Source organism: Orcinus orca, chromosome 8 (assembly GCF_937001465.1).
Source record: "Orcinus orca chromosome 8, mOrcOrc1.1, whole genome shotgun sequence".
NCBI classification, from domain to species: Eukaryota; Metazoa; Chordata; class Mammalia; order Artiodactyla; family Delphinidae; genus Orcinus; species Orcinus orca.
The window spans coordinates 84,364,447-84,381,341 of record NC_064566.1 but is presented as its reverse complement, the minus strand read 5'-3'; the positions used below and the strand labels follow the sequence as shown (position 1 = coordinate 84,381,341).

Sequence of the window (16,895 nt, the reverse complement as noted above, 5' to 3'; positions counted from 1 at the left end):
GGGTTGGAGTTATGGTTTTCATTATACAAGAAATGGAATTATGTATGGTAAAAGAAAAAACTACTTTTTTAAGCTGCTGAGGCTCCAACCTGGATGGAGCAATGATACTTGAGTGTATTTTGAACAGCCATCTTTGAGCATGAAAATATGTGCATTTCTTGACATTCATGAGAGGATGTGACCTGAGACATTCATTCTGGGTATTCAAATGTATATCTAAGATAGTCTCAGAATTTAAAAAATTATTAGTATCACTATTTTATATAATTTCCTTTACAGAGTATATTTTAAAAATACTAGCTGGGGCTCTCATGGAAATAGTTTTATAAACAACTATTCATTTCTCTGAGAAGTAAATGTGGTGAATCTGTTCTTATCTGATCTGAGTTATGCATGAGCTTGTTCTTCTGCTCTTTAATTCAAAATTTCTATATTCTAGCTAAGAAACATTTCTTATTTAGACTCCATAATTCCTAGCATCAGCATTAGCTGTTGGCTTTATTTTCAGAGTTAAATTTTATAAGAAAGATTTTATACCTTCAAGAAACTTATTGCCTTTATAACTGTACCAATAATAGTTGAGATGTGCATACCCAGAGCTTGGTCTAGCTTATTCACTACATGATGTTCTGTGCATTGATTTTAGAGTACCTTCAGTCTGAATGTGTTTCTTAGATAAATACTTAACTTAAAAACAAGACCTGTATATATGCTGTCTATAAGAGACCCACTTCAGACCTAGGGACACATAAAGACTGAAAGTGAGGGGATGGCACAAGATATTCCATGCAAACGTAAATCAAAAGAAAGCTGGAGTAGCAATTCTCATATCAGACAAAAAAGACTTTAAAATAAAGACTATTACAAGAGACAAAGAAGGACACTACATAATGATTAAGGGATCGATCCAAGAAGATACAAAAATTGTAAATATGCTCCCAACATAGGAGCACCTCACTACATGACAAATGCTAACAGCCATAAAAGGGGAAATCGACAGTAACACAATCATAGTAGGGGACTTTAACACCCCACTTTCACCAATGGACAGATCATCCAAAATGAAAATAAATAAGGAAACGAGCTTTAAATGATACATTAAACAAGATGGACTTAATTGATATTTATAGGACATTCCATCCAAAAACAACAGAATACACTTTCTTCTCAAGTGCTCATGAAACATTCAACAGGATAGATCATATCTTGGGTCACAAATCAAGCCTTGGTAAATTTAAGAAAATTGAAATCATATCAAGTATCCTTTCCCACCACAATTCTATGAGACTAGATTAGGAAAAAATCTGTAGAAAATACAAACACATGGAGGCTAAACAATACACTACTAAATAACCAAGAGATCACTGAAGAAATCAAAGAGGAAATCAAAAAAGAAACAAGTGACAATGAAAACACGACAACCCAAAACCTATGGGATGCAGCAAAAGCAGTTCTAAGAGGGAAGTTTATAGCAATACAACCCTACCTCAGGAAACAAGAAACATCTCAAATAAATAATCTAACCTTACACCTAAAACAATTAGAGAGAGAAGAAAAAAAAAAACCCAAAGTTTGCAGAAAGAAAGAAATCATAAAGAACAGATTAGAAATAAATGAAAGAGCAGTTTGAAGATGGCGTCCTCCAAGCAGGACGGACAAGCTGCAGCATCTAGGAAAAGTGAATTTCGTAGCCAGAAGCCGAAGCCGGAGAGCCGAGATGAATCAGAACTCCTCACTGTTCCTGATGGTTGGAAGGAGCCAGCTTTTTCCAAAGAGGACAATCCCAGAGGACTCTTGGAGGAGAGCAGTTTTGCAACTTTGTTTCCAAAATATAGAGAGGCTTACTTGAAAGAGTGCTGGCCATTGGTACAGAAAGCCTTGAGTGAACATCATGTTAATGCAACCCTGGACCTGATCGAGGGCAGCATGACTGTCTGTACAACAAAGAAGACATTTGATCCATATATCATCATTAGGGCCAGAGACCTAATAAAACTGTTAGCAAGGAGTGTTTCATTTGAACAGGCAGTACGAATTCTTCAGGATGATGTTGCATGTGACATCATTAAAATAGGTTCTTTAGTAAGAAATAAAGAAAGATTTGTAAAAAGAAGACAATGGCTTATTGGTCCCAAAGGATCTACGTTGAAGGCGTTGGAACTCTTAACAAACTGTTACATTATGGTACAGGGAAACACGGTTTCAGCCATTGGACCTTTTAGTGGCTTAAAAGAGGTTTGAAAAGTAGTCCTAGACACTATGGAGAATATTCATCCAATTTATAACATTAAAACCTTAATGATTAAACGAGAGTTGGCGAAAGATTCTGAGTTAAGATCACAGAGTTGGGAAAGATTTTTGCCACAGTTCAAGCACAAAAATGTGAATAAACGCAAGGAACCAAAGAAGAAAACTGTTAAGAAGGAGTATACACCATTCCCACCACCACAGCCAGAAAGTCAGATTGATAAAGAATTGGCTACTGGTGAATACTTTCTGAAGGCAAGTCAAAAGAGGAGACAGAAAATGGAAGCAATAAAGGCTAAACAAGCAGAAGCTCTTAGTAGGAGACAAGAGGAAAGAAACAAAGCGTTTATTCCACCTAAAGAAAAACCAGTTGTGAAACCTAAGGAAGCTTCTACTGAAACTAAAATTGATGTGGCAGCCATCAAGGAAAAGGTTAAGAAAGCGAAGAGTAAGAAACTGGGAGCCCTTACAGCTGAAGAAGTTAAGCTTAAAATGGAAGCAGATGAAAAGAAAAAGAAGAAAAAAAAGTAACATACATAAAACAAACAAAAATCCCTGAGCTAGAATTTATTAAGCTATCTCCTTTTGTAAAGGATTTTGAGATACTAGGGCATTAGTTGCCTTATCCCTGAGAAGTAATACCCTGATCACTTTTTTCTGAGTTTGTTTTGTTCTTTACATAAACAGCAATTCTTTATAAATTATTGTATTCTCCATGTTTTTTGAAAATTTTTATACTAGAAGGTGGTATATATGTGTTTATATGCATTGCACCTAATCTATTCCAGGCACGTTTTATCTAGGCATGGTTTTAGGGGTAATTCTTAAGGTTGTTTATGTAAAGATTTTTGCAATTTAGCTACTGTAATTATCCATCAAATCCAATGTCTGAGGCCATCGGTTAGTCTTTAAATATAATCATGTCCCAGCATTTGGTTTTGAGGAAAATAGATTTTTCAGTGCTCTAATGGCAACAAGTAAACATTTAGGTTTATCCCTTTTTGTAATCTTATTTTACATTTTGTTCCAAGAGTAATCCATAATCCAAAAGTGCAAGGCCTTTTAAATTAATTCCCTTAATTACTATTCCAATATGAGTCTGAGGAAGTAGTGAACCAGAAAGACATCAAATTTGCAAGAGAACAGGGAAAACCAGATATTTGGAGTTGAAGCAGCAGGCAACAGGTTACATAGAAACGCTTTTTACTGATGAGGGCCAGGACTCGCCTAAATCTAGCTCACTGATTTTACATATTTAGAAGCTAAGGCACACGGGGGGTAGGTTACTCACTGAAAGTCACAGCTGTGGCAGCATGAAAACAATGCTTCTTCATAAAAAGTGGAAAGTAAAGATGAGTTTACCTTCTAATGTTAGGAAATTGAACCATTTCTTCTTTTGAGTAAGGGTTTGCTGCAAATTAGAAATAACACCCAATTTTATTTTTTAAAGCCATGTACGAATGAGGCTTTTTCCCCCCCTGGATTGTATTAGTTCAGAAGAACTAAATGAGGGTATTTGTGCTTGACCAAACTGATAATTATAACACTCAGTATTAGGATTGGTGGAGTAACAATGAGGAAAAGGGATGTGTATCTGTTACGTGGAAATATTGGCCAGTCTGGAAACACAACAGAGTAGTAACCTGTGAAACAAACATAAAATATACTCTTAAATGTTATTCCTCATAATGCAGTAACATAACTCAGATAGATCTTATACAATTTAAGGTTTATATACATACGTGTCACTTTGTCTCGTTGTGGGTTAGCTATAAAATAAGAAAGAAAAGAATTAAAAGAATAGATACTGGTGAGGCTTTTGTTTTCTTTTAAAAAGCCAAGTCTCTTAATTATAACCATTGACTGTTTCAATCAACTTGTTTATATAACCTTTATATATAAACTTTTTATATACCACTACTATAAATGGAAAATCATTTTACATAATGTAACTGGCAGATAAAATAAATGCAATTAAAATAAAACAATTAAAAATAAGTATTAGTAAAAAAAAAAAGAAATAAATGAAAAAGAAATGAAGGAAACAATAGCAAAGATTAATAAAATTAAAAACTGGTTCTTTGAGAAGATAAACAAAATTGATAAACCATTAGACAGACTCATCAAGAAAAAAAGGGAAAAGACTCAAATCAACAGAATTAGAAATGAAAAAGGAGAAGTAACACCTGACACTGCAGAAATAAAAAGGATCATGAGAAATTACTTGCAAGCAACTGTATGCCAATAAAATGGACAACCTGAAAGAAATGGACAAAGTCTTAGAAAAGCACAACCTTCTGAGACTGAACCAGGAAGGAATAGAAAATACAAATAGACCAATCACAAGCACTGAAATTGAGACTGTGATTAAAAATCTTCCAACAAACAAAAGTCGAGGACCAGAAGGCTTCACAGACGAATTCTATCAAACATTTAGAAAAGAGATAACACCTATTCTTTTCAAACTCTTCCAAAATATAGCAGAGGGAGGAACACTCCCAAACTCATTCTGAGAGGCCACCATCAACCTGATAACAAAAGCAGACAAAGATGTCACAAAGAAAGAAAACTACAGGCCAATATCACTGATGAAAATAGATGCAAAATTCCTCAACAAAATACTAGCAAACAGAATCTAACAGCACATTAAAAGGATCATACACCATAGTCAAGTGGGGTTTATCCCAGGAATGCCAGGATACTTCAGTAAATACAAATCAATCAATGTGATAAACCATATTAACAAATTGAAGGAGAAAAACCATATAATCATCTCAATAGGTAAAGAAAAAGCTTTCGACAAAATTCAACACCCATTTATGATAAATCCTTTATCAGTTGCTTCGTTTGCAAATATTTTCTCCCATTCTGAGGGTTATCTTTTCGTCTTGTTTATGTTTTCCTTTGCTGTGCAAAAGCTTTTAAGTTTCATTAGGTCCCATTGGTTTCTTTTTGTTTTTATTTCCATTTCTCTAGGAGATGTGTCAAAAACGATCTTGCTGTGATTTATGTCAAAGTGTGTTCTTCCTATCTTTTCTTCTAAGAGTTTTATCTTACATTTAGGTCCTTAATCCATTTTGAGTTTATTTTTGTGTATGCTGTTAGAAAGAGTTCTAATTGCATTCTTTTATATGTAGCTGTCCAGTTTTCCCAGCACCACTTGTTGAAGTGGCTGTCTTTTCTCCATTGTATATTCTTGCCTCCTTTATCAAAGTTAAGGTGACCATATGTAAATGGGTTTATCTCTGGGCTTTCTATCCTGTTCCATTGATCTGTATTTCTGTTTTTGTGCCATTACCATACTGTCTTGATTATTGTAGCTTTGTAGTATAGTCTGAAGTCAGGGAGCCTGATTCCTCCAGTTCCGTTTTTCTTTCTCAAGATTGCTTTGGCTATTGGGGTCTTTTGTGTTTCCATACAAATTTTGAAATTTTTTTTTTTTTTTTTGCGGTACGTGGGCCTCTCACTATTGTGGCCTCTCCCGTTGTGAAGCACAGGCTCCGGATGCACAGGCTTAGTTGCCATGGCTCATGGGCCCAGCCGCTCCACGGCATGTGGGATCTTCCCAGACCAGGGCGTGAACCCGTGTCGCCTGCATCAGTAGGTGGACTCTCAACCACTGCACCACCAGGGAAGCCCTAAATTTTGAAATTTTTTGTTCTAATTCTGTGAAAAATGCCATTGGTAGTTTGATAGGGATTGCATTGAATCTGTATATTGTTTTGGGTAGTATAGTCATTTTCACAGTGTTGATTCTTCCCATACAAGAATATGGTATATCTCTCTGTATCATCTTTAATTTATTTCACCAGTGTCTTACAGTTTTCTGCATACTGGTCTTTGTCTCCTTAGGTAGGTTTATTCCTAGGTATTTTATTCTTTTTGTTGCAATGGTAAATGGGAGTGTTCCCTTAATTTCTCTTTCAGATTTTTCATCATTAGTGTATAGGAATGCAAGAGATCTCTGCATTAATTTTGTATCCTGCTACTTTACCAAATTCATTGATTAGCTCTATTAGTTTTCTGGTAGCATCTTTAGGATTCTCTATGTATAGTATCATGTCATCTGCAAACAGTGACAGCTTTACTTTTTCTTTTCTGATTTGGATTCCTTTTATTTCTTTTTCTTCTCTGATTGCTGTGGCTAAAACTTCCAAAACTATGTTAAATAATAGTGTTGAGAGTGGATAACCTTTCCTTGTTGTTGATCTTAGAGGAAATGGTTTCAGTCTTTCACCATTGAGAATGATGTTGGCTGTGGGTTTGTCATATATGGCCTCTGTTATGTTGAGGTAAGTTCCCTCTATGCCTACTTTCTTGAGAGTTTTTATCATAAATGGGTGTTGAGTTTTGTTGAAAGCTTTTTCTGCATCTATTGAGATTATCATATGGTTTTTATTCTTCAGTTTGTTGGTACGGTGTATCACACTGATTGATTTGCAGATATTGAAAAATCCTTGCATTCCTGGGATAAATCCCACTTGAACATGGTATATGATCCTTTTACTGTGTTGTTGAATTTTGATTGCTAGTATTTTGTTGAGGATTTCTGCGCTTATGTTCAGCAGTGATATTGGCCTCTAAGTTTCTTTTTTTTGCGGTATCTTTGTGTGGTTTTGGTATCAGGGTGATTGTGACCTCATAGAATGAGGTTGGGTATGTTCCTTCCTCTGCAATGTTTGGAAATAGTTTCAGAAGCATAGATGTTAACTCTTCTCTAAATGTTTAATAGAATTCGCCTGTGAAGCCATCTGGTCCTGGACTTTTGTTTTTGGGGAGCTTTTAATCATAGTTTCAATTTCATTACTTGTCATTGGTCTGTTCATATTTTCTATTTCTTCCTGATTCAGTCTTGGGAGATTGTACCTTTTAAAGAATTCGTTCATTTCTTCTAAGTCGTCCATTTTATTGGCATATAGTTGCTTGTAGTAGTCTCTTATGGTCCTTTGTATTTCTGTGGTGTCAGTTGTAACTTCTTTTTCATTTCTAATTTTATTGATTTGAGTCCTCTCCTTTTTTTCTTGATGAGTCTGGATAAAGGTTTATCAATTTTGTTTATATTTTCAAGAACCTTTCCTTCCTCTTTTGTTCTGTTTTGTGATTTGATGACTGTCTTTAGTGTTGTGTTTGGATTGCTTTTTCTTTTGTGTGTGTGTATGTATTGTAGCTTTTTGGCTTGTGGTTACTTTGAGATTTTGATATAGCAGTCTATATGTATATATACAAGATTATTTTAAGTTGGTGGTCTCTTAATTTCCAATGCATTTCCAATATCCTGCATTTGTACTCTCCTCACAGTTGCTGGTTTTCGATATCATATTTGCGTGTGGATGATTTCCTACCTTTATTGTATGTTTGCCTTTACCAGTGAGCTTTCCCATTTGTAATTTTGTTTTTAATTGTGGCCTTTTCTTTTCTGCCTAGAGATGTTCCTTTAGCATTTGTTGTAAAACTGGTCTGGTGGTGCAGAATTTTCTTAGCTTTTGCTTGTCTGTAAAGCTTTTGATTTCTCTGTCAAGTCTGAATGGGGGCCTTGATGGGTAGAATATTCTTGTTTGTAGGTTTTTCCCTTTCATCACTTTAAATATATTGTGCCACTCCTTTCTGGCTTGCAGAGTTTCTGCTGAAAAATCATCTGTAATTTTATGTGGATTCCCTTGTATGTTATTTTTTGCTTTTCCATTGTTGCTTTTAATATTTTCTCTTTGTCTTGAATTTTCGTCAAGTAGATTAATGTGTGTCTCAGCATTTTCCTCCTTGGGTTTATCCTGTATGGGACTCTCTGCACTTCCTGTACTTGGGTGATGTTTTCCTTTCCCGTGTCAGGGAAGTTTTCAGCTATTATCTCTTCCATAATTTTGTCAGGTCCTTTCTCTCTCTCTTCTCCTTCTGGAACCCCTATAATGCAAATGTTGATACATTTAATGTTGTCCCAGAGGTCTCTTACATTGTCCTCATTTATTTTCATTCTTTTTTCTTTATTCTGTTCCATGGCAGTGATTCCACCATTCTGTCTTTCCAGTCGCTTATCTGTTCTTCTGCCTCATTTATTCTGCTATCGATTCCTTCTAGTGTATTTTTCATTTTACTTATCGTATTGTTCACCTCTGTTTGTTCTTTATATCTTTGTTGAATATTTCTAGTATCTTCTCAGTCTGTGCCTCCATTCTTTTCCCCAGATTTTGGATCATCTTTACTATCATTACTCTGAATTCTTTTCCAGGTAGATTGCCTGTCTCCACTTTACTTAGTTATTCTTCTAGGGTTTTATCTTGTTCCTTTGTGTTGAACATATTTCTCTGTCATCTCACTTTGTCTAACTTTCTGTGTTTGCAGTTTCTGTTCTACAGGCTGCAGGATTGTAGATTGCAGGCTGCAGGCTGCAGGTTGCAGTATTATAGGTGGGTGAGGCTAGTCTAGAGGGTTGTGCAGGCTTCCTGGTCAGCAGGACTGGTGCCTGCCCACTGGTGGGTGGAGCTGGGCCTTGTCCCTCTGGTGGGCAGGGCCATGTCAAGGATGTGTTTAGAGGTGGCTGTGGGCTCAGGAAGAGTTTTGGCAGGCTGTCTGCTGATGGGCGGGGCTGTGTCCCCTCCCTGTTGGTTGTTTGGCCTGAGGCATCCCAGCACTGGAGCCTACAGGCTGTTGGGTGGTGCCAGGTCTTGGTATCAAAATGGCGGCCTCCAGGAGATCTCACACCAATGAGTACTCCCTGTTACCTCTACCTCTGCCACCAGTGTTTTTATTCCCACAGTGAGCCACAGCCGCCACCCCACCCCACCCCTCCAGGATACATTCCAAGACCAGCAGGTAGTTCTGGCCAAGCTCCTATGAAGTCTCTGAGTCCCTGGGTCTCGGTGTGCGTGAAACTTTGTGTGCACCCTCCGAGAGTGGAGTTTCTGTTTCCCCCAGTCCTGTGGAGTTCCTGCAGTCAAACCCTGCTGGCCTTCAAAGCCAAATGCTCTGGGGGTTCCTCCTTCCAACACCAGGCCCTTAGACTGGGGAGCCTGACATGGGGCTCAGAACTCTCACTCCCGTGGGAGAAACTTTGTGATGAATTTTCCAGTTTGTGGGTCACCCACCCGCAGGAATGGGGTTTGATTGTGCTGCAAATGCGCCCCTCCTACTGTCTCGTTGTGGCTTCTTCTTTGTCCTTGGATGTAGAATATCTTTTTTGTTGATTTTTGTTCAGCAGTTAGTTGCAATTTTGATGTTTTCTTGAGAGGACTTTAGTGTTTTTGTGAGAGGAGGTGAGCTCAAGTCCTTCTACTCCACCATCTTGTTTCCACCACTGTCAAGAGTTAAGTACATTTATATAAAGAATCTGCTTTAACATATGGTGGGTATTCATTAAAGGCAATTTCATTAGCCTGTTTACCTTTTTCCATATTTTGGATTATTTTCTTAGGATAAATTTTTTGAAGAATGATTATTGGATGAAAAATTGTGAACATTTTTATCTTTCTTAAAAAATGGTTTGTCAGGGCTTCCCTGGTGGCACAGCGGGTGAGAGTCCGCCTGCTGATGCAGGGGACACGGGTTCGTGCCCTGGTCCGGGAAGATCCCACATGCCGCGGAGCGACTAGGCCCGTGAGCCATGGCTGCTGAGCCTACGCTTCTGGAGCCTGTGCTCCGCAACGGGAGAGGCCACAACAGTGAGAGGCCTGCGCACTGCAAAAAAAAAAAAATGGTTTGCCAAATGGCTTTTTAAAATTGGCCTAGCCAATTTGTACTGTCAACAACACTTTATGACAGGAAGTTGTATCACAGAGCTATCACTGTGGTATACTTTGGTTTTAAAATATTTTTGATACTTTAATAGGAGAAAAGTTAAACCTTGTTTAGTTTGATTACTAAGTTGGATACTTTTTCATTTTTACCAGTACTTCCAGAATTTCATATTTAATATTATGTTGAAGACTTTAAAAATTATATAGAAGTATAAAGTATACATTTTAAGCCCAACCAATATGTGTTTTTATTGTCATTCATCTCCATCCCACATACAGAAATATGTAGCTTTACATGAGTCCCTTACCATTAATGAGTATTTATACATAAGCTATTTTCTGTCCTGTTTTTGACATTATGTAGCATTATTAGGGAGAATTTCAAATATCTGGTACTATCCTTGGTATAAAAACTTAAGGGAATTTAAAAATAGAAAGGGAAGAGAAGAAAATACTGTTGATTTGACTATAGTATTTGGAAGACTCAGGCAAAATAAGTGAAAGGTGAAAGTACTGAGCCAGGTATGAGTCAGGACTACATTAGACCTGGTACTTTATGACTAAAATTGCCCCTGATTTCATTTGTTGGTGAAAAGGAGTGCTCTGTACAAATAATTGTAAGAGTCTGGCAGGAAGAAGAAGGAAATTTTCTCTAGTTTTTGTTCGGTTGCTCTTCTCCTTGTTCTGTTTTATCTGTGATCCTCAGATAATAACTCTCCTCCTCTGAGTAACTGTCAAGCTCTATCTCTGGGGATAGGCACATTGGATTTCTTCTTGTTGACTTTTAGCAAGGTAATAGTTGGGCATACTTGAAACTTCTGTTTCCATGAACTGAATTTTATTGTAATAAAACCTGGCAAAGACCAAAATATAATATACATATTGTTTGAGTGGTACTGTCATCTTGATATTGTGACTATTGGCATAAGATATGGAAGAAAATAAATAAGAGTAATAGCCAGTTATATATCTTATACAGGTAAAGGGAGCAATTAAGTGGGAATTGTGCCACTGTTGTTATTAATGGGCCCTTAGTACTTTTCCATCTTAAAATTATACCAAAATGATATTGCTATACTTTACCTCTAGCTTGGTACCTTTTATTATACCTCAGATATTAATGCAGCTGTGGGCTGGAATACCGAAGCTATTTAATATTTATTAGAAACTGAGCAAATTCATATTAGGTATGATTGGCATGGCAGTGTGACTTAATAAGAATTGTTTTGACATGAAGATTCATATCTTTATTCTCAGATGGACTGAGGGAACCCTGATCCCTTAGCAATGATCAATGCTTACTTATAGCAAAAATTCAAATGAACCTGAGGTGGCTACTTCTGTTAGATGAAATCTACTTATACATATCTTTTCTCTCTTGTAGAGATTGGGTTAAGAAGAAATATCTGGAGATAATTATTAGTGATTTAACATTCTTTAAGCTCCTCCTATTCCTCCCTCAATTTATATGTGCACATTGCACGTGCTTGTGTGTGCTCTCTCTTTGTCTCTGTCTTTGTTCCTGTCTCTCTCTATATATGGTATTTTTAGAACTAAACAGCAAAACTGTGTACAAAAACAACAACAAAACTAGAGAGCATATAGGCAGTCCTAGCCCACAAATACTTGCCACAGAACCAGACATATGCATAAGGCATGTTAGGCCTCAGCTGCTTGGGGAGATGAAAGGATGCTGCCAGCTGCCTTCAGTGTTGTCATTCCCATAGAATGGTTTGGTTATGCCAAAAGGTTTAATTCAATAGCATTTTACAAATTTTGAATTCAGGTATTTAGCAGAACAAGACTCAATGGCTTTAAAAAATGAAATAAATTATTTAACTTTATTTGGGAAGATTTTATTTTATGATGGTGCAAGTAATACATAGAGAAAAGTATAAAGGAGAAGGAAAAAAAATAAGCCATCCTCCTGATATCTGGGTCATTACTGAATAGTTTATATACTAATAAGAGATACCTTAGAACCTCTTTATTTGTAGCTTCCCCCAAAAGACTAAATGTCTATGTTTATGCGATAATTTCCATTTTAAAATGTGTGATATTGGACTTCCCTGGTGGTCCAGTGGTTAAGACTCTGCACTTCCACTGCAGGGGGTGTGGGTTTGATCCCTGGTCAGGGAACTAAGATCCCACATGCCGTGTGGCGCAGAATATAAGATACGATAAGATATAAAATAAAATAAAGTGTGATATTACAAAAAGATCAAGATTCTGGGTCGTGATTAATTAGATGCCAATTAGGACCTCCCATTTCCACCAATGTTATTTTTATTCTAGTTATTTTGTTTCCATTCACTAATTTGAATTGTTTGATACCTGTTAAGGTAATAAATGCTGCCCTGTAAATTATATAAGCTGACTTTGTACTGGTTGTAAGAACCTATAATATCATGGTCTTAGACCCTTTCACAATGAATATGAAATCTGTCTAATAACTTTATGACATTTAAACAAGTTGTTCTGAAATTCTTTCTTTATCTGTTATAGATTGGCTGTGATCGTAGCCAAAACCTTGTGGACATTTGTAGAGAGAAGCATTATCAGGCCTTTGTCTGTGATGCTTTGGCAGTACCAGTCCGCAGTGGGTCTTGTGATGCTTGCATCTCCATTGCTGTTATTCACCATTTTGCTACAGCAGTAAGTATTGTCTTTCTTGCTCCAAGAACTTGTAACTAAGTGGCAGGAAATGTTCATGGATTTTACTGATTTGGACCCCATTTTAGCTTTTCCTTTCTTTCCATTCTCTTTTCTTGTCAGTTTACTGCAGTTTTTAAAGAAAGCCTGTGGAATGGAGATGAGTTACATGGGAGCTGTGATTACTTAAACAGAGGTCTGATGAGACTATGCATTTATTGCTGCACATCTCTGCCTTTTTCCTACCTGAGTCTTACTCATCTTTAAATGTCTTCCTCAAACCCACAGAGTCGCAGAATTTAGCTGTAAGAGACTTTAAGAGATCATCAGCTCTAAGCCTCTTGAGTATTCTCTCTGTCTCCTCAGCCTCTGAGCTTCTTCTTTATTTCCGTTTCCCATCTTGCTTTCTCGGCTCTCACTCTCATTCCTGACATCTGAGTCTCATGTTCTTCCCATTCTATTTTTCTTCTTTTCCTGTTCTTTTCTTCAAAACTCAGGTATTTATATGGTAGTAGTATGCTGATGCTTTTAATTAGTCACTCTGCTTCTAATTTTAAAATAAGTGAATTTAATATTTTATATTTTTCTTATAGGAAAAAAAATCTTATTATTCCTAGGTGTTACTCGTTTCCCCCAATCTAAGCAATAACATTATAGATCCCTTTGTGCTGGAATTCCTGGCAGTTTCAATATATCTTATGATCTCAACTGAATTTCAAACAAAGCAGAAAAGCCTCTATGCCTCTGTATTATTATCAGAAAGAAAAAAAAAGTTTTCCCCTTTTATCAACACTTTTTTTCCTCTCAATTGCAGAGCAAAATTCTCCTTTATTCCCCCTTTTTTTTAACTATAAGATTTGTTTCATGTTTGATTTTCTGTACTGTCCATCTTAATTGAAAGTAGTCCTATAGTCAGTTATATTTTCCTGTTTCCTCTCTGTATCTCTTTCTCATTGATAAATGGCAATATGGTTTTTTGTTGTTTTTTTGTTTTAACTAGGAGCGTAGAGTGGCAGCTCTCCAAGAACTTGTTCGACTCCTAAGACCTGGTGGGAAGGCACTCATCTATGTTTGGGCAATGGAACAAGAATATAATAATAATAAGTCCAAGTATCTTAGAGAAAACAGAATTAGCCAAGAAAAGAAAGAGGAAATCAGCAATGATACATCAGTGCAAGAGTTGCTTGTGAAGCAGATGCCTGATGTGGGCAATCACGATTCAGCACCTTCTGTTCCCTCCATTAATGACTTTCAGGATAGAGGATATAATTCAAGGAAAGTTACTAATTCCAAGTTGCCTATTCACACTAATAGGACTTCTTTTCATTCTCAAGACTTACTGGTTCCCTGGCACCTTAAGGAAAATCCTGGTAAGGGCAAGTCTGTTGAGCCATTTGGACCATTAGGATCCCATGACCCAGGTCCTGTGTTTCATCGTTACTACCATGTGTTCTGTGAGGGAGAAATGGAAGCTGCCTGCCAGACTTTGAGTAATATCAGCATACTGCAAAGCTACTATGATCAGGGGAACTGGTGTGTGATTCTTCAAAAGGTCTGATCATCTCTATGAACATATATACAGTGAATAAATGTTCAGCTTTTTTTAAAAAAAAGGAGATTAAATTACCTGTATTATTAGTTAAAGAGAAACCGTGAGGAAAAGTATCAAAGGAGAGTGCCTGAGAGAAATTGTAAGTAGAGATTAGTTAGGAAATATTCGATCTTCTACTATTGCTGACATCATTTAATCCATAAATGTAGGCTTCTCCTATAGGGAGTAACAGGGATGGTTTTTAAAAGTGATTGAAGTAGTTTGTGAAATATTTGGGATCCTAGGGTAAGAGCACAGCATTTTAAAGATAAACTTTTGTTATAAAGTGTTACTAAATGAACTAAATCGTATAGAATCTTAGTGAAGTAATCACATAACATTTTATCAATAATAAAGAAAATATTCCTGTTCAGTAGAAAATTGTCTGAAGTTTTATCTGTGATTGTTAGCTCTGTAAAATCATAGATGATAACCACTCTGTCACTACACCTTACTAGCACAGGGCTTGACACATAGTAGGTACTCAGTAAAATTTTAGTCAATTGGATAGTACCCATATATTAATATAGGAACTTTCATCCAGTAAATATTTATTGAACCTCTACTCTGTACCAGTTACTATTTTAAGTTCTGGAAGGGGAACAGTGAACAAGAAAAAAACAAAGTCCATGCCCTCATGGAGCTTACATTCTAGAAGGAAAGACAGACAATAAGCAAACAGATACAGGTGATAAATGCTATGGAAAAAAATTAAAACAGGGGGTTTCACGTGAGAACAAAAGGTTATTTTTAAAGGGCTGAAATAACTACTAATCCTGACTATAGTTATTACCAAGAGTTAATTGGTATTCCTAATGCATTGGTCTGGATGCTAAAGGCAACCCAAATATGCTCTTTTTTTTTTTTTTTTTTTTTTGGCTGAGTGGCATGTAGGCTCTTAGTTCCCCGACCAGGGATCAAATCCTCGCCCCCTTAACCACTGGACTGCCAAGGAAGTCCCAGCAAATACGCTCTTTTTTCTTTAAATTGTTTTTTATAAATTTATTTATTCATTTATTTAATTTTTGGCTGCATTGGGTCTTCGCTGATGCATGCCGGTTTTCTCTAGTTGCTGAGAGCAGGGGCTACTCTTTATTGCAGTACACGGGCTTCTCATTGCGGTGGCTTCTCTTGTTGTGGAGCACGGGCTCTAGGTGCACAGGCTTCAGTAGTTGTGGCTCGCAGGCTCTAGAGCGCAGGCTCAGTAGTTGTGGTGAAAGGGCTTAGTTGCTCTGCAGCATGTGGGATCTTCCCGGACCAGGTCTCGAACCCATGTCCCCTGCATTGGCAGGCGGATTCTTAACCACTGCACCACAAGGGAAGCCCCACAAATATGATCTTTTAACTCCTTTATTTAAATAGCAAAACTTAAGAATTGTCAGTTAGACCTAATTATTCTCTGTTAGCCAAAGCTATGGTGTCATTATTGGGTATTTCTAGTTCTTTCATAGTTTGTTCCAGTCCAGTGCAATCAGGGATTATGTTTTACCTACATATATGCCATAGTTACCCAGTTAACATACCTTATGTCAAGCTTCCAGGAGGCACAGAGGTCAAATTATCATGCAAAAGGGAAAACATTTTGGTTTATTCTTTTTTTTTTTAACATCTTTATTGGGGTATAATTGCTTTACAATGGTGTGTTAGTTTCTGCTTTATAACAAAGTGAATCAGTTATACATATACATATGTTCCCATATCTCCTGCGTCTCCCTCCCTATCCCACCCCTCTAGGTGGTCACAAAGCACCGAGCTGATCTCCCTGTGCTATGCAGCTGCTTCCCACTAGCTATCTATTTTACATTTGGTAGCATATATATGTCCATGCCACTCTCTCGCTTTGTCCCAGCTTACCCTTCCCCCTCCCCATATCCTCAAGTCCATTCTCTAGTAGGTCTGTGTCTTTATTCCCGTCTTACCCCTAGGTTCTTCATGACCTTTTTTTTTTTTTTCTTAGATTCCATGTATATGTGTTAGCATACAGTATTTTTCTCTCTCTTTTTTTTTTTTTTTTTTTTTTGTGGTACGCGGGCCTCTGACTGTTGTGGCCTCTCCCATTGCGGAGCACAGGCTCCGGACACGCAGGCTCAGCAGCCATGGCTCACGGGCCTAGCCGCTCCACGGCATGTGGGATCTTCCCGGACCAGGGCACAAACCCGTGTCCCCTGCATCAGCAGGCGGACTCATCCACTGCGCCACTCTTTCTGACTTACTTCACTCTGTATGACAGACTCTAGGTCCATCCACCTCACTACAAATAACTCAATTTCGTTTCTTTTTATGGCTGAGAAATATTCCATTGTATATATGTGCCACATCTTCTTTATCCATTCATCTGTTGATGGACACTTAGGTTGCTTCCATGTCCTGGCTATTGTAAATAGAGCTGCAATGAACATTTTGGTACATGACTCTTTTTGAATTATGGTTTATTCTTAATACTGTACTCTCAGCATGCATTGCTTTGTAGTAGTAATGCTTTAGACTACCTAAAGAAAAAACTCTTTCTGTGAACGATGGCTGTGCAGGCAATTATATATCTTGTTACTATATGTTAGTGATGCTAATCTTCAGCATTAAGCTTTCAAAACAGTAGTCATCAAAAATCAGTCTTAGATGAGACACTGATTATTTTGTTGTGGAATTTCTGAATAAGATTATAATTGTTCACTATAGAT

At 37.1% G+C, this 16,895-nt stretch overlaps 2 protein-coding genes across 5 annotated transcripts in view; both read left to right on the top strand.

The window, feature by feature from the left end:
• ALKBH8 (alkB homolog 8, tRNA methyltransferase) overlaps positions 1-14,598 on the top strand; it is a 74,328-nt gene extending 59,730 nt beyond the window's left edge. For 3 of the 4 annotated variants that reach the window (XM_033413414.2, XM_004284013.3, XM_049714089.1), the window contains 2 exons: positions 12,480-12,629; positions 13,627-14,598. In XM_033413414.2, the coding sequence (XP_033269305.2) occupies positions 12,480-12,629; positions 13,627-14,184 (708 nt within the window). In that variant the 3' untranslated portion in view covers positions 14,185-14,598. Of the gene's footprint in view, positions 1-12,479; positions 12,630-12,749; positions 13,584-13,626 lie in introns of those variants that run through there. The other variant, XM_033413415.2, reaches the window with a different exon arrangement.
• On the top strand, positions 1,626-4,161 carry LOC105748793 (KRR1 small subunit processome component homolog). Its single transcript, XM_033413416.2, is given in 1 exon segment — positions 1,626-4,161. A coding segment is annotated over 1 exon segment (1,146 nt). The 5' UTR covers positions 1,626-1,632; the 3' UTR covers positions 2,779-4,161.
• Positions 14,599-16,895: the final 2,297 nt, after the last annotated feature.